The 22,022-nt window shown below is 42.4% G+C and overlaps 2 protein-coding genes across 2 annotated transcripts in view; one reads left to right on the top strand and one right to left on the bottom strand.

Annotated features, from left to right (window-relative positions):
• Positions 1 to 3,272: 3,272 nt before the first annotated feature.
• fut7 (fucosyltransferase 7) lies at positions 3,273 to 7,917 on the bottom strand. The gene is made up of 2 exons (XM_024418173.2): positions 7,736 to 7,917; positions 3,273 to 6,432 (listed from the first exon to the last, which is right to left on the bottom strand). The coding sequence occupies exon 2, from the start codon at positions 6,307 to 6,309 to the stop codon at positions 5,263 to 5,265; it is 1,047 nt and encodes a 348-aa protein (XP_024273941.1). The 5' UTR covers positions 6,310 to 6,432; positions 7,736 to 7,917; the 3' UTR covers positions 3,273 to 5,262.
• Positions 7,918 to 10,618: 2,701 nt separating this feature from the next.
• The window catches only part of abca2 (ATP-binding cassette, sub-family A (ABC1), member 2), a 79,497-nt gene continuing 68,093 nt past the window's right edge, over positions 10,619 to 22,022 (top strand). Inside the window, exon 1 of the mRNA XM_042320751.1 lies at positions 10,619 to 11,028. Within this exon, the coding sequence (XP_042176685.1) occupies positions 10,963 to 11,028 (66 nt within the window). The 5' untranslated portion in view covers positions 10,619 to 10,962. The remainder of the gene's footprint in view (positions 11,029 to 22,022) is intronic.

Raw genomic sequence — 22,022 nt, 5'->3', positions numbered from 1 at the left:
GTGTCTTAATTGGAAGTTTTGCCACCACTAGCCTCCAGAATGGCTTCAATGCACGTTGGCATAGGTTCTACAAGTGTCTGGAACTCTTTTGGAGGGCTGTGACACCATTCTTCCACAATAAATTCCAGAATAGGAATTTTGTTGATGGTGGTAGAAAACGCTGTCTCAAGCACCGCACCAGAATCTCCCATAAGTGTTCAATTTGGTTGAGATCTGGTGACAGAGAGACACACACACACACACACCAGCTTTAAACCCCCTATGCTCTTTCAATGTCACAGATTTCTGATTCTAGACATTGTAGCCAAAATAATGGCCAACTTGACATTTTTATACATGACCCAAAGCATGATGGGATGTTAACTGCTTAAAGCCCAGTGCAGTCAAATGTTTTATATATACACTGAATGCACAAAACATTAGGAACACATTCCTAATATTGAATTGCACCCCCTTTTACCCTCAGAACTGCCTCAATTTGACAGGTCATGGACTCTACAAGGTGTTGAAAGTGTTCCACAGGGATGCTGGCCCATGTTGACTCCAATGCTTCCCACAGTTGTGTCAAGTTCGCTGGATGTCCTTTGGGTGGTGGACCATTTTTGATACACACAGGAAACTGCAGTTCTTGACACTCAAACCGGTGTGCCTGGAACCTGCTACCAGTTCAAAGGCACTTAAATCTTTTTTCTTGCCCATTCAGCCTCTGAATGGCACACATACTCAATTATCTCAAGGCTTAAAAAGCATTCTTTAACCTGTCTCCTCCCCCTTCATCTTCACTGTTTGAAGTGGATTTAACAGGGGACATCAATAAGAGTTCATACCTTTCAACTGGATTCACCTGGTCAGTCTGCCATCGATTTCCACACTGAGGTTAGAATAACACTAAAATTGTGAAAATGATAATTCCCTTTTAGTGTAAGAGCTGCCTGAAATTTTCAGCCTACTGTAGTTTTGGCCTGCCTGGAGTTCCAAACCTCTGCCAATAACAGCTAGTTTTCAGTTTTCCCCTCCTCACTCAGACCAATCCCAGACAGTCCTAGCAAAATTCTTGTTTGAGAAGTTGTTCTTTGCTAAGAAGCTATGTTTGTTTATTTTTGATCATTTTAATTGAACACAATCACAGTAAGGCACTTAATTGTTACCCAGAAATGATTTAATATTGAGAAAAGCATCTGTTTTGGACCTTTAAGGAACCACACCTGTGTGGAAGCACCTGCCTTCAATATACAGTACTTGTATCCCTCATTTACTCAAGGGTTTCCTTATATTTTGGCAGTTACCTGTATATCAATACTGTCCCCTAGGCCCTATGGTTGCAAAATGCTGATAACCTAACAAAAATTCCTAGGTTTTCCATAAATCTTTGTTGAAGGATTGAAATTTGCTCTTTGCTTGCTTTCACGAATGTGGATGGTTAAGAATCTCCAGGAGTGACTAGTGACTACCCTTTTTTTTTACAGTAAACCACCCTCCCGGACTAGAGGGTAATTAACACACCAACCCTGAGAGACGAACAACCTCTTTTACTACTACTGGGATTGTTGAACATGATGCATGAAGACATCAGAAAAATGTAATAATATAAATATTTGATCTTAACTGCGACATGGTCTGCTGTGCTGTGTTTTTCATGACATAATGGACAATCTTGTTGGAAGATGATCTAAAGCTTCAAGTGAAGATTGTTTTTACAAGAAAATCAAGCAAAAATACTAGATGTGATGCAAACATCAATCTGGGATCTCATGAGAGAATCAAAATATACAGTACCAGTCAAAAATTGGACACACCTACTTATTCCAGGCTTTTTCTTTATTTGTACTATTTTATAAAATTGTAGAATAATAGTGAAGACATCAAAACTATGAAATAAAGCATATGGAATCATGTAGTAAGCTAAAAAGTTTTAAATTAGCCCTATTTGGTAAAAGTCCATATTATGGTGGGAACAGCTCAAATAAGCAAAGAGAAACGACAGTCCATCATTACTTTAAGAAATGAAGGTCAGTCAATCTGGAACATTTCAAAAACTTTGACAAATTCTTCAAGTGCAGTTGCAAAAACCATCAAGCGTTATGATGAAACTGGCTCTCATGAAGACCGCCACAGGAAAGGAAGACCCAGAGTTACCTCTGCTGCACAGGATAAGCTGGTTAGAGTTAACTGCACCTCAGATTGCAACCCAAATAAATGCTTCACCGAATTCAAGTAACGGACACATCTCAACATCAACTGTTCAGAGGAGACTGCGTGAATCAGGCCTTCATGATCGAATTGCTGCGAAGAAACCAATAATAAAGGACACCAATAAGAAGAAGAGACTTGCTTGGGCCAAGAAACACGAGCAATGGACATTAGACGTGTGGAAATCTGTCCTTTGGTCTGATGAGTCCAAATGTCTTTGTGAGACACAGAGTAGGTAAATGGATGATCTCTGCATGTGTGGTTCCCACTGTGAAGCATGGAGGAGGAGGTGTGATGGTGTGGGTGTGCTTTGCTGGTGACACTGTGATTTATTTAGAATTCAAGGCACACTTAACCAGCATGGCTACCACAGCATTCTGCAGAAATACGCCATCCCATCTGGTTTGCGCTTAGTGGGACTATCGTTTGTTTTTCAACAGGAATATGACCCAACACCTCCAGGCGGTGTAAGGGCTATTTTACCAAAAGGGAAAGTGCATCAGATGACCTGGCCTCCACAATCACCCGATCTCAACCCAATTGAGATGACTTGGGATGAGTTGGACCGCAGAGTGAAGGAAAAGCAGACCAAAAGTACTCAGCATAAGTGGGAACTCCTTCAAGACTGTTGGAGAAGCATTCCAGGTGAAGATGGTTGAAACAATGCCGAGAGTGTGCAAAGCTGTCATTAAGGCAAAGAGTGGCTACTTTGAAGAATCTCAAATATAGAATATACAGTATTTGGATTTGTTTAACACTTTTTTGGTTACTGCATGATTCCATGTGTGTTATTTCATAGTTTTGATGTCTTCACTATTATTCTACAATGTAGAAAATGGTAGAAATAAAGAAACACCCTGGATTGAGTAGGTGTGTCCAAATTTTTGACTGGTACTGTATGTCAATAGCCTATAAAACAATTCATGATTTATTCTAAATTCAAGAAATCCAGTGGTGGAAAAAGTACCCAATTGTCATCCTTGAGTAAAAGATACCTTAATTGAAAAGGACTCAAGCTAAAGAGAAAGTCACCCAGTAAAATACTACTTGAGTAAAAGTCTAAAAGTATTTGGTTTTAAATGTACTTAAGTATCAAAAGTAAATGTAATTGCTAAAATATACTTAAGTATCAAAATATATTTCAGTATTATACATAAGCAAAGCAGACAGCACAATTTTCTTGTTTTTTTAATTTACGGATAGCCAGGGGCACACTCCAACACTCAGATATAATTCACAAACATAAATGGTCACCGTGTCTAAACACATATGGGACACAATTTGAGGGGTTTTAAATGATATTATTAGTAACCAATCAGATCAGTAACCAATCAGATCAATAGGACTGTAGATGTTTTCAAAGTGAGGAGAAACAGACAGGAAATGTTGATATTTTGAGAGGAAAGCATTTGTGTTTAGTGAGTCGCCAGATCAGAGGCAGTAGGGATAGCCAGGGATGTTCTCTTGATAAGTGCGTGAACTGGATCACTTTCTTGTCCTTCTAAGCATTCAAGTACTTTTGGGTGTCGGGTAAAGTGTATGGAGTAAAAAGTACATTTCTTTTGGAATCTAGTGAAGTAAAAGTAAACCATTTTGAAAATATAAATAGTAAAGTACAGATACCCCCCCAAAAAACTAGTTAAGTTGTATTTTTACTTAAGTACTTTACACCACTGAAGAAATGTAAAAAGCATATCTTTATTGTTTCCATATGTTATTCAGTTTTTAGGCAATCATGACATCTGGTGGCCAGAGCTATATGTGCATAGTGGTCAATTATTGTTCCCTGAATCCATAGATATAGAGATTTATAAAGCAACATCTCCAGAAACTACGGCTGTATCCCAAATGGCACACTATTCCCTATAAATTTCACTATGTAGGTAATAGGGTACCATTTGAGATGCAACGTTGGTGTGTGTAACTTTCATTGGAACTAGAAATCCAATAATATGCATCACTATTGGTCATACAGTTACATCAGGTTACAGAGGAGGTAGTTTGAATTGAGTGACATGCAGAACTTTTAATGCACAGTAATCTCTCTGAGAGGAATTGAGTGAGTATTGGCACAGGGATTTTGTTTATGGTTTACTATTCTTTTTCAGGGGAAAAGAAACAGGGGTTGACCCAGAAGGAGAGAGAACAGCCTCAATTGGTGTGATCTGGAAAAACCCTGAACCAAGTGTGATGGAGGACATTCATCAACTGCCTATTCTCCCCATAAGAGCCAAGGGCTTAAATCGAGTAAGTCATGCTAAGGTTGGCAACTTACTTGCATTAGTCATTATGCTTAAGGAAAGGGTATGAACTATACTGTATGCTTAAAACTTCAAGAATAAAAAACGTAAATAAAAAAGGACGAAAAAGAAAATGATGGAAATAAGGAAATGTCACAACCGTGTCGGCTAGCTAGACCATGGTGCAATTGTAATGGCACAAGACAATGTTGTCTTTCCCGACAATAATATTGAGGGTAAGCTTTCATTGATTCAATATTACTGCCGGGAAAGACATTGTCTTGTGCCATTACATTTTTACAAAAGTGAAACCGCTCCGAATCCCGAAAATCCCTTGTTTGTCCCCTGAGCCTTCCCTATCCCTCCCACTTGCCCACCCACATTTGTCAACCTGATTAGATACAGAAAAAAAATACATACTACTACTAATAATAAATCAAAGCATCTAACATATGAACTAAAAATGTATTGTGTCAGAAAGATGGGTGTTAGAGGAATGACTTCCCTCTTTTACAGAAGTTGTGATTGTCCTGTGGTGTTTCTGAATTAGGGAACCAAAGTCAGTGTTGTAATGTCATCAAGCTGATGTGAAAGGGGCCCACCACCAGAACTGAACCAAATCAAATCAAATTAATTTATATAGCCCTTCTTACATCAGCTGATATCTAGTGCTGTACAGAAACCCAGCCTAAAACCCCAAACAGCAAGCAATGCAGGTGCAGAAGCACTGAATGCATTTCAAGTTTCACTGCAGACTGCTGTTTTGCATGGGGAAAAACAGGCTACTGTACAAGTTCTTGAACAACCTACAGTAGCAAAAGCATCTATGATGTTATCTACTGGCCCATGCCTCCAGATCGTAGTACACCTTGTTACCTGGTAGTCTTTGATAGTTGACACAGATATTACAGAGCCTCTCTCTCCAGTCTGTGTACATCTTGATTCTATGTGTCTGACGCCACTTGAAGTAACCCTCATAGCGTCCTCTGTCTGTGGCCAACTGCTGTAGGAAGACAGCCAGCCCCTCTGTGCTATTGAAGTCACTGACATGGATGAACGAGCCTGGTGGCACAAGGGCCTCATAGTTAGCCCGAGTGGGCCCCAGAACCACAGGTACTGCCCCTGCTTGGTAGGCATTCCTCCACAACTTCTCAGTTATGTAGTCCAATGCCAATGAGTTTTCAAAAGCCAGGTAGAAGTTACAGTGGCCAATGGTGGGTATCAGACTTTGGTCGGTCAGTGGCCTCTTTGACCAGTGTCCATACACCTCTATGGGAATGTACTTCCTCAGGCTCTGGTAGACTTGACTCCTGGCATGGTCCGGCCTGTAGTTGCTGACCACCCAGCTGGCCAGACAAGCCCCCTTCTTGGGGATCACATAGCTGCTACCGTTACTGATACCGTTATGTGGAACCGGAACTATCTTCCCATAGGGCATGGATATGTCAGCGTCGCCTCGGTAGCTCATGGTCCAGTTGAACAGTCCGTTGTACTGGGTCAGGTTGCCATTGTGCACCGGGGGCTCAAGGGACAGCCAGAGCCAGCGCTGGGAGACTGACCGGGGGAGGTGGAGAGGCAGGGCAGAGCGGCCGGTCTTCAGCTCATGGTGGTGGAAGACCACCACGTCTGCCTGGGGGAACAGGGAGGTGTTGTCACTGAGGAGGCAGTCTGGGATAGCGTACTCGTCGCTGCACACATCTCCCTCCAGGCTGTAGGGACGGCCGAAGGGCCAGTGCCACAGCAGGATGGTGAGGTTCCTGGGTTCGTGTTGATGAGCGGTCCCTGTCTGAGCCAGCAGTAGGAGCCTCTGGTGGAGCACATAAGAGGAGATGCTGAGGATTACAATGGCTGAGAGGAACAGGGGCTTGGAGGCAGTCATCTCTGACCCAGGGGATGACAGGCAGGCAACAGACTGACTGGTGGAATTGCGGCGTACTTTCGTTTCATCCAGAATCACACAATCTCCTCGGGATTGTTACTCAAATAGTGTAATATTTCCTCCCTGGTAAGACAATAAGATAAATTAGTATGCAATAGATTCAAGGGCCCAATCAAAACGCTTAGGAAAAGCATACATTTTCTAAGTCTGATTCGGGTCTTTAAAGAATAGGGTTGGAAGAAGCTCTTGGAGTTCTTTATAAATACAGACATGAACAATATAGCAGAAGAAAATAGTCACTTTTAAATAGTCAATTTCAGGAAACTGCATCAGCTCCACTTTCACCTCTGCAATACCACTTCCTCTCACTTCTTTCTATTTTTAAGATAAAAATCACACTTACCATCAGTATTTCACAATCACTGTACATTAAGTACAGCAAATTATTTGCCTTACCGAAGATGGAATATACAATATCTGAGGATTGATTAATTGATTCAAGTAATCAGAAAATATTCATATATCACTACAAATGGGAATTATCTCTCTTTTTTTAACATAGCACATGTACATTAAACACACATTTTCTGCCTCTTCCATATAGTTTCAAAGGAGATGAAATAGTTTCAGATGGTACTTGTTGAAGTGCTCTTGATTTGTGCTGATTCATGCGGCGTGAAATATAATGTGGAAGCCTGAATGGCCTCCTGCTGTGTATGGCTATGTAATGAGATACAATGTACCATGCTGTGCATAACAAGAACCTTATTCTCCTGCCTTCCCAGACCCCTACACTTTTAGAAAAAATTATTCCAAAAGGATTATTCAGCTGTCCCCGTAGGAGAACACATTTTGGTTCCAGGGAAAACCCTTTTGTGTTCCACATAGAACCCCTTTGGGTTTTATGTACATCCCTCTGTGGAGAGGGTTCTACATGGAACCCAAAAGGGTTCTACCTGGAACCAAAAAGGGTTATTCAAAGCGTTCTCCTATGGGGACAGCCAAAGAACCATCTAAGGTTTGAGATAGCACCTTTTTTTCTAAGAGTGTAGCATTCAGAACCATTGCATTCAGCGTGCATAACGACACATCACAGAGATGCCCCAAAAAGGCCGCAACAACAAACATTTGATCTAATGCATAGATACTCTTTTATTTAGTGTTCTCCCTGATAGTAAGCCATGCCATCAGCGGTTCTTTTTAAAAATGTACCCAGATGAGCATCCCATTCCATAGAACCCTTTTAATAGCGCTGGCATTGTTAGAATACGTGTTAGATATTACTGCAGTCGGAACTAGATGCACAGGCATTTCGCTACACTCGCATTAACCTCTGCTAACCATGTGTATGTGACCAATAAAACTGGATTTGATTTGATTTGGCAAATAGAGATGTCTCCCGACACCGAGGCTCAATTGTACTCACCTGGGTGAGGTCCGAAGGGCGTCTGTCAGCGTTTGCGGTCCTGTGGAGGTAAGACTCACTGAAGATGACTTTTCTCCTGTGAGATTATATAGTAACGTAGGCAGCGGCACATACCAGTGTGTAGGAAATCCTGTTTTTACCCCTTTTTTTGCTTCCTTTTCACCGCATCATCTTTCTGTTCTCTCTCAACATGCACTTACCACAGACCACACCCTTGGTTGTGACTTTCTGACAGTCATTTGGATAGTACAGCTGAGCGTTGGTAGGGCACTCTTGTAGTTACTCTAAGAATACATACATTTTACTCTCATTATTTACATTTTATATGGACTCATTCAATTGTTGGTAGCATATTTAGTGTGTGTGACTTTCTTCATTATTATTTACATTTTAGCCATAGATAGGCTAATTTATGAGACCAAAAATCTATCACAATAATGAAAGAGCCCAAAATAAGCGTATTTCAATCATTGGACGAGGGTACAAGCAGAGTTTTTGGTCAATCCAGACTTTCTACTAGATCCTAATCAGTGGATCCTAATCGGTATTCTGCTCGGAATTAATTTCATATGTTCGAACTTCCCTTTTGTTTTTTACTGTATTTGAGCATTGTTAGATAACTTTTCCCCATTAATAATCTAATCTGTATGCTCAGAACAATCACTTCAGTTGAGGTCATCCGTAGGCACCAAGGGTGTGACTTTCAAATTACTTAACCACAATGTTTTCTCATCATTGTTGAAAAATGGAGAGGAAAGAGGTACCACACCATGACCACAGAATAACGGTTTTATGTGGCAAAATGCCACTTTTCTTGCAGTTGGCTTGCAAGCAATTTACTTCTGGATCTTACAGTGCATTCGGAAAGTATTCAGACACCTTGACTTTTTCCACACTTTGTTACGTTACAGCCTTATTCTAAAATGTTTAAATAAATAAAAATCCTCTGCAAATTTACACACGGTGTAAATTATTTACATAAGTATTCAGACCCTTTGCTATGAGACTCAAAATCGAGCTCATGTGCTTCCTGTTTCCATTGTTCATCCTTGAGATGTTTCTACAACTTGATTGGAGTCCACTTGTGTTAAATTCAATTGATTGGACATAATTTGGAAAGGCACACACCTGTCTATATAAGGTCCCACAGTTGACAGTGCATGTCAGAGAAAAAAACCAAGCCATGAGATCGAAGGAATTGTCCGTAGAGCTCTGAGACAGGATTGTGTCGAGGCACAGATCTGGGGAAAAGCACCAAAAAATGTCTGCAGCATTGAAGGTCCCCAAGAACACAGTGGCCTCCATCATTCTTAAATGGAAGAAGTTTGGAACCACCAAGAGTCTTCCTAGAGAAGGACCTCAGACTGGGGTGAAAGTTCACCTTCCAACAGGACTGTGACCCTAGGCACACAGCCAAGACAATGAGGAGTGGCTTTGGGACAAGTCTCTGAATGTCCTTGAGTGACCCAGCCAGAGCCCGGACTTGAACCCGATCGAACATCTCTGGAGAGACCTTAAAATAGCTGTGCAGCGGCGCTCCTCATATAACCTGACATAACTTGAGAGTATCTGCAGAGAAGAATGTGAGAAACTCCCCAAATACAGGTGTGCCAAGCTTGTAGCGTCATACCCAAGAAGACTCGAGGCTGTAATCTCTGCCAAAGTTGCTTCAACAAAGTACAGAGTAAAGGGTCTAAATATGTATGTAAATGTGATATTTCAGTATTTTATTATTCTTTTTTGCTAAAAAATAAAAAATAAACAGTTTTTGCTTTGTCATTATGGGGTATTGTGTGTAGATTGATTGATAAGGAGGGAAACTATTTAATACATTTTAGAATAAGGCTGAAACTTAACAAAAATGTGGAAAAAGTCAAAGGGTCTGAATACTTTCCAAATGCACTGTATCCGTTGAAACACAGCCCTGCCTAGTTTCTCTCCTGTTGAAGACCAGGTCCCGCCCCGTGACCATGCCCTCAGTTTGGCTACTGTGCAAGAGCTGTCTGATTTAAACTGATAACTGTACCAAAATGGAAGGCTTGAAAGGGCTATCATTTAAATCGTGTTTTATCTACTCACACCTTCGCAATAAACCACTGAGGAGCATTTCCCTATGTTTTTTTAAACGTTTATCACACCCCTACGTTCCCCTGCTAACAAGTAGAACACTATTGTCGTGCCACTACTTTCGTGCCCCGATTGGAGCCCTATTCTCTACGTAGCACACTATATCAAGGGAAAGGATATAACAATTACAGCAGTAACAATTTATAAAAAGACCACTAGATGGCAGCGGAAGTAAAGAATTTGCTTTGGCCAGGTATATTCTTTAGGAACAGGTAAATAAATAGATCATCCTCAAGTAGTAGAAGTGCATTGATATGAACGCAATATTTTGTTTAAGATTTGACTAGAAAACTTATTTGGGTCCTCCCAGACCCCTAGTATTTATAACCACTGCATAAAGACATGTCACAAAGATGCTCAGTCTGTCTCCGTTTTTGTATAATCTCTCTCTCTCTCTGCACACAAACACACACACATACCGAGTGACACATAAGTGCATGACTAAACATTTGAGAAAGCAATGGTCATCACAAATATTTTGTAAGGAAGAACAACATTTAGAGAGATCTAGAATTCTACAACTCAGAATTGGGAACACTGAGAGACTGTCTACACTGAAATGACTAGGTTTAAATCCTGGAACTATATGTATTACATAGACTACCAGGTTTTGTCTGGAAGAACTTTGTGTTTCAAAGAATAGTATCTAGATTACAGTGGGAGAAGAGGTAGACTACTGTAGCTGTCCCCGCCCACTAGACTGCACGACGGTGATATTTCTCCCTATACCCACCGTGCTCGGTTCATTCTAACGCATTGCATAAGCACGGTTTCCATTGGATGCTTCTGTATTTTTCCGCGGATGGTGATTGCATACAGAATGCCAGCCTGGCTTGCCGCTGAAATACAGCTAGTCACATTTAGCCATCAGTGGAGGAAAACAGTCACCTGGTCTAGTTGAGAGAGAGAGATAGAGAGCAAGAGGTAAAATGGGCAAATAAGCCTATATCAAGTCGGTATAGCTTGTCCAAAATACATGTATCTAAATTGTCATTTAATTACGTCGGAATGGTTAGTAATCCATTTCCAAAAATCCACCACTATATGGCAACTTAATTAACGGTGTCAGAATTTAACCGTTAAACCGCGAGCCTGTGGAAATGGGATTCCTCCACCAGTTACAGCTTCTGTTGTGGAAGAATGTTTCTTTGAAGAGGAGAGGACCGGTAAGGAAACATTTTCGTTGATATTCATAGGTGATAATTAGAATGGAGACACTTGGATATGTGGGCCTTAGCTTGTGCGCTCGCCGGATGTCAGCGCGAGATCCGACAGGCGTCGGTCGGTTTACAATAGAATTCGGTTGCTGCCGCTGCATTGCATGTATTTCAGGCTGGCATGATATTCAGAGCCACCATCATGTATCGACTGAACATTTAGCACCTCGTTCCTTTATTATCAATACATTTAATTCACTGATATGTTTGTGAAATTGTTGGCCAATTTGCGATTCCCGTAGTTGCCAAGATGTTTAGATGTGGTGGTGTAGCCCCGGGGGTTTTACTTGTCGTGCACATAGGACTGAACAGGTTGTTGCGTTTCAACAAACAACAATTAATATCAGATCATGCGCCTCAGTACATCAATCAATTTGGTAGGGAAGAAGATGTAAACACACATTTAATAAACTTAATTTTTTTTAAATGCAAGTCATTCTGGTATCGTGAAAATGTATCATGATATGCATCTTGAAATGATAATAGATTACATTTAAATGACGAAATGGTATTCATATATATTTTTTAAATGCATAAGTATAGCATAACCAATTGCTTGTATGCATCTATGTGGGTCTTTTGGTTAAACACCAGCCTCACGTGTAGTCTAGGCTACCTGACAGACAATGACAGTAAGGACAGGACACTGAGAATGGGGACAGCTGGTGCTCAGTCTAACATCTTGGGAGGGGCACTTTCACAGAGGGGGCAGGTGCTCTTGCACCTATCTGTGCATATCCCCGCAAAAAAATAAGATGCTCTGAGGTTGCTCTCCCTTCCGATAGGATAATATAGAGAAAGGACCAGCATCCAAGGATTTTCGCAGCTCTGGCTCCTTTTCATGTTATAGTACGTGTATGTCTGTGTTCTGGCGAACATGACTCGTCTACACGTTTTTTAAACACTGGTCTACACATTGTTTTCTTAAACCACACAGTGGAACAAACGACACGACTTTCTTAGAGAGCTCCCCATCAGTAGCGCGTGCATGTGTTAGGCTACACGCTTATGTCAGATTAGTAAAGCTGCGGCAGCACCTAAAAGACCCTGAGCAGTAATCTAACTCTTCCGTAACTACAGATACAGAAAGCATATTATTAAGTCATAACCTGTTATGATATGATTATTATTATGTAAACCGGACTTAATGGGATTGAATGAACTATTGCATAACTCTAATCATATTCATTTGGAATTTGGGCCTGAATATCAAATCAAATCCAATTTTATTTGTCATATTCACCGAATATAACCTTATCGTGAAATGCTTACTTACAAGCCCTTAACCAACAATGCAGTTTTAAGAAAATAAAACTGGCCGTGCGGTAGCAGAGAGAACAGTCCATGACTTAGGTGTCTGGAGTCTTTGACACATTTTTGGGCCTTTCTCTGACGCCGCCTAGCGTATAGGTCCTGGTTGGCAGGAACCATGATATTTTGTTGGTGATGAGGACACCAAGGAATTTCAAGCTCTCGACCCGCTCCACTACAGCCCCGTTGATGTGAATGGGGGCATGTACTGCCCTCCTTTTGCTGTAGTCCACGATCAGCTCCTTTGTCTTGCTCAAGTTGAGGGAGAGGTTGTTGTCCTGGCACCACACTGCCAGGTCTCTGAGCCCCTCCATATAGACTGTCTCATTGTTGTCGGTGATTAGGCCTACCACCTTTGTGTCATCAGCAAACTTAATGATGGTGCTGGAGTTGTGCTTGGTGAACAGGGAGTACAGGAGGGAGGGGACTAAGCACGCACCCCTGAGAGGCTTCCGTGTTGAGGATCAGCGTGGCAGATGTGTGGTTGCCTACCCTTGCCACCTGGTGGCGGCCCTTCAGGAAGTCCAGGATGCAGCTGCAGAGGGAGGTGTTTAGTCCCAGGGTCCTTAGCTTAGTGATGAGTTTTGTGGACACTATGGTGTTGAACGCAGAGCTGTAGTCAGTGAACTGCATTTTCATATAGGTGTTTCTTTTTTCCAGGTGGGAAAGGGCAGTGTGAAGTGCAATTGAGATTGCGTCATCTGTGGATCTGTTGGGGCAGTATGCGAATTGGAATGGGTCTAGGGTTTCCGGGATGATGGTGTTGATGTGAGCCATGACCAGCCTTTCAAAGCACTTCATGGCTACTGACGTGAGTGCTATGGGCGGTAGTCATTTAGGTAGGTTTACCTCGGGTTCTTGGGCACGGGGACTATGGTGGTCTTCATGAAATATGTAGGTATTGCCGACTGGGTCAGGGAGAGGTTGAAAATGTCAATGAAGACTCTTGCCAGTTGGTAAGCGCATGCTCTGTGTACATGTCCTGGTAATCCTTCTGGCCTCGTGGCCTTGTGAATGTTGACCTGTTTAAAGATCTTGCTTACATCGGCTATGGAGAGCGTGATCACACAGCTGGTGCTCTCATGCATGCTTCAGTGTTGCTTGCCTCGAAGCTAGCATAAAATGCATTTAGCCCATCTGGTAGGCTCGCGTTACTGTGCAGCTTGCGACTGGGTTTCCCTTTGTAGTCTGTAAAAGTTTGCAAGCCCTGCCACATCTGTTGTGCGTCAGAGCCGGTGTAGTAGGATTCCATCTTAGTCCTGTATTGACTCCTTGCTTGAATGGTTCATCTGAGAGAATAGCGGGATTTCTTATAAGCGTCCCGATTAGTGTCCTGCTCTTTGAAAGTGGCATCTCTAGCCTTTAGCTCGGTGCGGATGTTGCCTGTAATCCATGGCTTCTGGTTGGAATATGTACTTACGGTTAACCTATTGGTGAAGCCAGTGACTGAGGTGGTATTCAAGCTCAATGCCATTGGGTGAATCCCAGAACAATGCTTATAATGTATGGTGCCTAGTTTGTAGACAGCACCTGACAAACTTTGGAGTGAACCCCTTTAATGTACAGTGTAAAGTACCTACTTTAAAACCTAATGACCTAAAGGACTGTTTTTAGTTCATCAGTCAACAGGGCCTATTTATAGTAGTCTGTAGAGAGCACAATCTATTTCCATGCATTTTGGAATCTTTCCATTTATAGCAGTGGGGGTTTTGCTTAAAGATCTTTATAGTTCACATCTACTTTTTCATGTATTTCATGTTAGAAATACAATTGGCGATGTAAAGCTCCGGACACATTTGTTTTGTTGTTCCTAAAGATGCTTAGTTTCATCCATCATAGCCTAATGTCTTTGCCTCCCGTGTCCTTTTTTTGGTGCTATTTTTATCTTTGGTTCCCTCTTCAGAGATCACACACAGGATCTGTCTCAAATGGCACCTTATTCCCTCTATAGTGCACTACTTTTGACCAGGGCCCATGCCCTATTCCCTATATAGTGCACAAGTTATTGACCGGTGGGCCCTGTTCATGCACTACAGCGCTGCACTACGTAGACAATAAGGTGCAATTTAGGACCCAGCCTCAATAAAGACGTCAGATAGATTCCCTGGAGTACACTAGTGTTGCAACAGAGTAATAATAGTAGCAGCCACGTCATCTGTAGGTTTATTAGCATGCAGGCCCAGCGCTCAGGAAGATGTCTATAGCATTAGCCTAGTGGATTGATGGGTTCCGGGATGGGGCTAGTCAGCATTTGTCAGGACCAGTGGCATGCTTTGGTCTGTGTTCTAATGAGCGAGTCCTGCTATTGTATAGAAGTTGGAAACTCTGTGGCTGTGACCGACTCTATTCCCGGGGACCATAGGGCTCTGGTCAAAAGTATTGCACTATATAGGGAATAACAGGTTGTCATTTGTGAGTGTACACTGTGACAGTGCACGTTTGACATTTTATGGACAGAGCAATGTTTGTGAGGAGAGTTGATAGTTTACAACTTTGTACTGTGCTTTCGAAAGGTCTCGATATGCATAGCAGCCAACTGACGCCATGGTGTGAAGACCATGGTTCATTGTTTTGTTTTCTGCCTGACAGTCCGTGCCACGCAGAAAAACCTTATACAGTCATATAATTTCCAAGACAAAATAATGTCTGTCGAGGCGTAATGCAAATATCACTAAATAACGTAACCTCATCACTTTGTTGTTTGGTACAGGAAAGTCCCATGTCTGTAGCGTCAAACCTTTAGCTCTTCTTCCTGTCTGTCAATAACTCCCTGTCACTGCTCCTGCTTTGCAGACATGTTTCTGAGAGAGAGAGAGAGAGAGAGAGAGAGAGAGAGAGAGAGAGAGCTAAGAGAGAACTGAGAGGAAGCGAGAACAGAGAAAGATAGAGAGGGGTCAAAGCTGAGAGAGAGTGAGCAAGAGAGAGAGAGAGAGAGAGAGGGTGGTCAAACCCCTCTCTGTCCCACTGCACTCTCTTAGCTCACCACTAGCCTGCCTAGTGCAGCAGCAGCATCAGCACTCATGACCTAGTTCTCCCAGTCAGGCACTCAGCGTCCCTGAATGATTGGCTGACTGAGGGCCGTTCCGCGCCGGGCAGAGCTGGCTGGGTAACAGAGACAGAGAGAGAGGGGGAAAGGTTGAGAAAGATGCGAGGGAGGTAAAGGGGGAGAAAGATTGAAATGGAGAAAGAGAGAAGGTGACAACTACATAGGAGCGCGTCAACACTGGCAAGCCAATAAATGATATCTGTAAACTCTAATGGACTAGCACTGCAGTAGCTCATAGATGTTGGGGATGTCAGACACACGCTATCTCTGTATGCTGATCTTACAGCAGGGATAGGACTCAGACAGGAGAGAGATGGAAATGGAGGTCAGTCTGGAGGGGCTGCACACATATTTCTCACTTTGGAGTAGAGGGTTACTACTACAGTACTGTACGAGCCTAATGTGGATGACTCTAATCCATTATCCCTCACTAATAGTGAGAGCTCATGAATGATGTCGTCAATGAGTCGTGACTAGAGCCTTCAGAATTATTTGGCCCAACCTGCAGTGGCTGATATGTAGGGTATGCAAAATGCATGTGAGGATATACATTTTTCTGAATGTCTGACTCTGAGTTTACTTCAGGCCCTGACTGAAACCGGTACCAAAAATGAAACTCTCAAAATGATATTACAAATGTTTTATTTTATTTTTTACGAGTGCATATACATGCTTCGTTTGTTTTGATTTATTGCCTCTTTCTTTGTATAATTGAAGTGACAGAAACAGTTTAAATATTGAATTGGGCATAGAATATATTCAACAAGTAAGAAAAGATAATCTGCAAGCCCTTGGGTAACTTTTTTTTACGAAAGGGGATTTGAATATTCCTGAATGTTCCAATTGGATGAATATCCAATAACTTGAAGATTTTGATTGACAGGTTATTCAATTTGAATATTACAGTTCAGTACCTGATTAATTCAGTTGTTACTCCAGCCCGAGGCATGCATTTGATGTTTTCTATCATGTTTAACAGTCTTTTGAGTTTCATCATTTTCAGGATTTAGAAAAAATGATTGACTTGGGACCAGTTGTCTTTAGAAGTATGACAGAACTTCCTGTAGTCTGATGCCGTTTGGCACTGTAATAAATATGTTTTATGACACACAATATAATAAACACACACAGAGACAGCTTTATGGCTGATTGATAACACAACCAGTAAACATGGCCTTCCATACAGCACCTATTTTATTGGCTCACAGTCACACCTGGCATGGTCCATGCAGGCCCTCTCTAGGACTAGATGTTGGGTTAACCCAAGCCTGACACACACACGCCTGGTGTCATACTGTGCTGCAGCTCTTCTATTGCTTTCATGCACAAAGAGTTGGCTACAAGATACAGTAGCCACAGCCGCCCCCCATATTCCAAATTCCCATTCAATTCCATCTGGATTCTCACTGGTCTAGCCTAGACTCCCATCCTGGTAGGAGTGGTGGTGGCAATGGTGGTGGTGGCAGTCTTGCTGGTGGTGGTGGTGGTAGTTCTGGTGGTGGTGGTAATCTTGGTGGTGATGGTGGCAGTAGTGGTGGTGATGGCAGTCTTGGTGGTGGTGGTGGTGGCAGTCTTGGTGGTTGTGGCAGTGGTGGTGGTGTTGATGGCAGTTTTGGTGGTGGTGGTGGCAGTGTTGTTGGTGTTGGTTGCTGTGTTGGTGGTGGCAGTCTTGGTGGTGGTGGCAGTGGTAGTGGTGGCTGTTGGTGTCAGTCTTAGTGGTGGTGGTAGCCATCTTGGAGGTGGTGCTGGTAGCAGTGTAGTTGGCAGTGACGTGTGGTGAGGTCTGAGGCAGAGTTGGCACTTTCTATTGAGACATTTAATGTCCCAAAAAAAGTTGCAGTTCTAGCCTACTGTCCAATGAGGCCTATTCACTCACAATGACCAATGTGCGTTTCGAGTGCTCTGTATCTCAAAGCCATGTCAAATATCTTTCAAAATAGTTGCTATTGAGCTCATAATTGAGAGTTGAGAAATAAAAAGTTTACCTACAGAAAGCTGAGAACATCCTCTTTCCATCTGTGACAACAAGATAGTTGTGTTTTCACAGGAATTGGATTTTTTATGTTATACAATCAGAACACTTTTCTTTCCCCCGGAGCATTTTTTCCCCCCAGGAAAGGAGAGAGTGACTCTCTCGACATAGCAGCGGTCCCCAGCAAAACAGATACTGGGGCACACAGGCAGACACTTTCATTGCATGAATCAAGAGGATAATGTACTTTACTGTTTGACCAAATCATGGTTTTAGCCTCCTAAAGAATAGAATGTTTTTAGTGAGGTGAATGAATGTGCATCCCGCAACAATGCGACCAATGTTTTTTTAAACTAACACAGCCAAGTGAAAGGATCATAAAATGCAACTAAATGGTCTCAAAATGCGACTAAATGGTCGCAGTCTGGAGCCCTACCTTGTATAGAATTTTCACTATAGTCACACTCTCGAACTTTAGTTTTACTTAAATGAAAAAGGCCTCTATCTTTGCAATCAACAGTAGCCTAGGCCAAGGCTCCTCTCGCTTTCTCTCTCTCCTAAATGTTATTTATCAGCTTTTAATTTATTTTATCAGCCAAAAGCAAGCAATTACCGGCTAATGTAAACCCTGCTAACAGGCCCCGCATGAACAGGTGACTTTCAGCACCACAGACAGCGACCCAAATGTAGGCCAACTTGTAGACAGTGCTACACACAAAAATGCCTGGTAGTCATTGCTACTGATTGAGATACACAATAGACATGTAATGTAATAATATCAGACGGTGCTACTGTAAATACATATTTGCACCACCCGTCTATCCTTCTGGGTAAAGACATCAGTGACTGAACTGTAAAACTCCTCCCTGTTGGCCCTCAGTTTTAGAAGTCTGACGGTCTTGACGCTATGGAGATATGGCAAGGGATGAGAGTCATCCTTGATCAGTCCAGTTTCAACTGCATGTCTTTATCCATTTCAGAAAATTCCCTCAACGGAAGCTGTTGGTGGCTGGTATAGTGAGGACCAGCTGCAGTAACTTTGTCGCCTCGATGACAGTCTGTGTCATGCTGGAACAAAAAGCTGAGGAGCTGTCTAAATGAATTGTCTCATACTATTTGTGAACTGTACAGTCTGACAAGATCAGCATTAAGTCTAACGAAATCCAAGTTCTTAGCATATTTTGACAGGCTCTCGTCTGCTGGTGTCTAACTTTTGTGACATTGTCGAAAAAAAATTGTAGTCCACTAAGCCAAGGAAATTAAGTTCACCAATGTGGTAAAACCTGGCTCTCATCTGAACATTGGTTTTGTCCAGTATGTTGTAGTAAATTCGCCCCCTATCTACTGATCGGCTGTTTACTGCGAGTTTCACTTTCTGCCAAGCCCAGATCATTGCATTTCTGCTCGAATCTCTCGTAGAAATGATCAAAGTCTTAACGCTGCCGTTCCAGGACTTGTATTGTGTGGCTGATTCGGGTATGGCAGACACTCATATCCATCACTTTGTTCTTTGTTCTTCATTGACAATTCCATCATGAGCAAAAAAAGCAAACCTGGTGTTGGTCTCTAAATGAGTCGCTAACGGTTCATTTAAAAACAAAAAAAAAATGGAAGGCATGTTATAGTTACACATACTTTCCCCTGGGCCTGTTTGATGAGCTGGTACTATCACCTAGGTAGCATGATGAGCGTTCATTCAAATGCCACTGTTCTCTTTTACCTTTGCTTTCTGCATGCTGATGTTCATTCAACGACAGATCGATCCGTGAGCTGCCAAATGTCTTTTAAAGCTGTCTGGCTTTGGATGTGAGACAGACTTCTCACACTTGTTTAGTGCTATAGGCAAGTTGTTCAAGTTGCAGTAACCGGCTTTAGTCCAAACGCGGTCGCTTGTGGAGAACAGCAGGAAGGGGAAGCAGTTGAGTCAGCTGCTAACAGCGCAGCCACAGAGCCAGTCTTTCTGTTGATACCACTCAGATTCAAATGATAGTGTTATTTTCTGTCCCTTCCTTTGTTGTAGGTCCCTAAGCTCAGGTGTTGGTCTTCCATCCCTTATAACAACTCCCTGTTTCGCACGAAAATCCAACGATGACAACTGTTTCAGATGCAATATGTTAGTCGTCCTGTTCAACTTTAGCTAGCAGTAAAACGAATGTAAACCCCATTGCTTTTTCCACGCCAATTTATGAAAATGAATGGGACATATTGACACATGGAAGGCAGCGAAGCTTTCTGCCTGCAAATTTGGGACCTAAGTACTAGTTCAGAAATAGATTTTATCATGCAGAAAAAAGCATGACGATGACAAAATTATTATTGATAAAATGTAGATTTATTTATTTTTCATTGCAGTTTTTTTTCTTTTTTCACAGGGTTAAAACAAACAATGCCTACCCTGTCTACCCTGTCTACCCTGTCTACCCTGACCACACTTCACTGGTTGGTGGTGGTGGCAGTGTTGGTGGTGGTGGTGGCAGTGTTGGTGGTGGTGGTGGCTGGGCCGGTGCCAGAACAAATCAGTTGGATGGGCATTTGATTTCCATAGAGGGGAAGAAAAGAAAATCACAGGCCCTCTGATGGGTTTTAAGAGTCCTCTGCTCCGACTCCTTCCTTCCAGAGCCTAGTGTGCTGGAGAGAGACTGGGTTGAATATACGAGATGGAGAAGAAGAAAAAATAAGGGGAGAGGGAGGGAATTCCAACAGCTGCCGTTCACTACGCAGGGCAGAGAGACAGACAGAGAGAGATTAGTAATCATAACATTTTGCCTGCTGTAACTGTAAGGATTAAGCGCAATGGTCAAGTGTTGACCTCATATCACCTGCTATGTGTTTGACATAACTGAGTGACAGTATGGTGAGTGTGGAGCCTTCCCTGTCAAATGGTTGTTACTGCTTTATAACTACATCTCATAAAGTAATTTCATAGTTAATCAGGGATCAGTAAAGCTTGACTGCTGGGAATAGTAGACAGAGACTTGGTTCTAATGGTGGAAGGATCTACCACTGTGTATTCTCAAGTCAGGGGTGTGTGTGTGTGTGTGTGTGTGTGTGTGTGTGTGTGTGTGTGTGTGTGTGTGTGTGTGTGTGTGTGTGTGTGTGTGTGTGTGTGTGTGTGTGTGTGTGTGTGTGTGTGTGTGTGTGTGTGTGTGTGTGTGTGTGTGTGTGTGTGTGTGTGTGTTTTTTTTATATGACTGTATCTCGGCTTTGCATGGCCCCTTCCCCAGTCCTGCTGTGTGAGCCACCTGTTTGCTGTTACAGATCTGTGGCCAGTAACAATGCTCTCACACCTACTGAGACCAGGGATAGCGGGCGTGCCTGTGTGTGTTCGTTTAATTACAATCATTATTGTCATCATTAGATTGGTTATTTAATATGATGTGGAAGTGTGAATATCAACATGCACACATCCACACACATCTACAGAATGTGAAATGGTATGTCTGTCTATTTCTCTGCGTCTGTCCTCCATCTCTCTTTTCATGTGTTATCTATCTCCCTCCCTCCTCTATCCCTCAGCTGTAATCAGGGTGTCTTACTGTTAATGGAATGAAAATGGCCTCTCAGCTGCTTTATCTAATGTAGTTGCTGTGTTTAAAGGATACCATTAAATATCTACAGGTGTTGTACCATAACCATAATACAATGTTCATTCTTATTAAATCGTCATGTTTTTACCTTTATAGACATCTTGAATTTTCTGATGTAAAACTAATAATGTGAAAGATAACCGTCTCCCAGGACTGTGTCTCAATTGGCACCCTATTCCCTACGTAGTGCACTACTTCACGAGAGTCCTATGGGCCCTGGTAAAAGTGCACTATATAGGGAATAGAGTAACATTTGGGATGTATTACAGGCCATTATTAAATGCGTCCTCTCTTCTAGTTTGTTGTAAAATACAGATTGTTACTCTCCAGAAAGGTTTTAGTTCCAAGTTATAGGAGGTGTCCTGTATGCTGAAGTGCCCTAAGTGAACATCTCGCTAAATGTTGTCTGTTAGATGGATATGACTTTGGGTGACAGGAGAAGGATAGTTTGTTTGTTCTATGTGTCTGCTGTGTCCAAAAGCCTCTCGTCTTAGGATTGATGGCACCGCCAGCAGAATGTCTTGTTCACTGTCTGTCTGGTAAAAGGAAGCAGAGAGGAGCTTGTTTGCAAAATTCATGTTGTCTTGTCTGTCTAATGGGGAGTGGAGCGGAGTGGAAAAAAGGGCTGAGTAGGAGTGTAGAGAATAGGAGAGGGGGGGGGAGTGGAGATGAGAGGAAAGCAGAGCAGAGGAGATGAGAGGTGGGGAAAGGACGGGAGGGGAGAGGATCAGGATTTAGGCAGACGCTGCAGTAGAGTAGCTACTCATCTTTGTCACATAACCTGTGGAGTCCATTGTTCATTTCTCCCGGCGATAACACAAGCCTTAGTCTGGTATTCACATAGCTTTGTGCTTTAGCCAACTCCTCCAACTTTCCTTTTTTTGTGGCACCTGACCACACGCAGGAACAGTAGTCCAGGTGCGATAAAACCAGGGCCTGTAGGACCTGCCTTGTTGATAGTGCTGTTAAGAGGGTAGAGTAGCGCTTTATTATTGATATACTTCTCCCCATCTTAGCTACTGTTGTA

This window comes from Oncorhynchus tshawytscha, linkage group LG04 (assembly GCF_018296145.1).
Source record: "Oncorhynchus tshawytscha isolate Ot180627B linkage group LG04, Otsh_v2.0, whole genome shotgun sequence".
NCBI classification, from domain to species: domain Eukaryota; kingdom Metazoa; phylum Chordata; class Actinopteri; order Salmoniformes; family Salmonidae; genus Oncorhynchus; species Oncorhynchus tshawytscha.
Note: the sequence above shows the minus strand (reverse complement) of the source record. Positions and strands in the feature narration are given on the sequence as shown.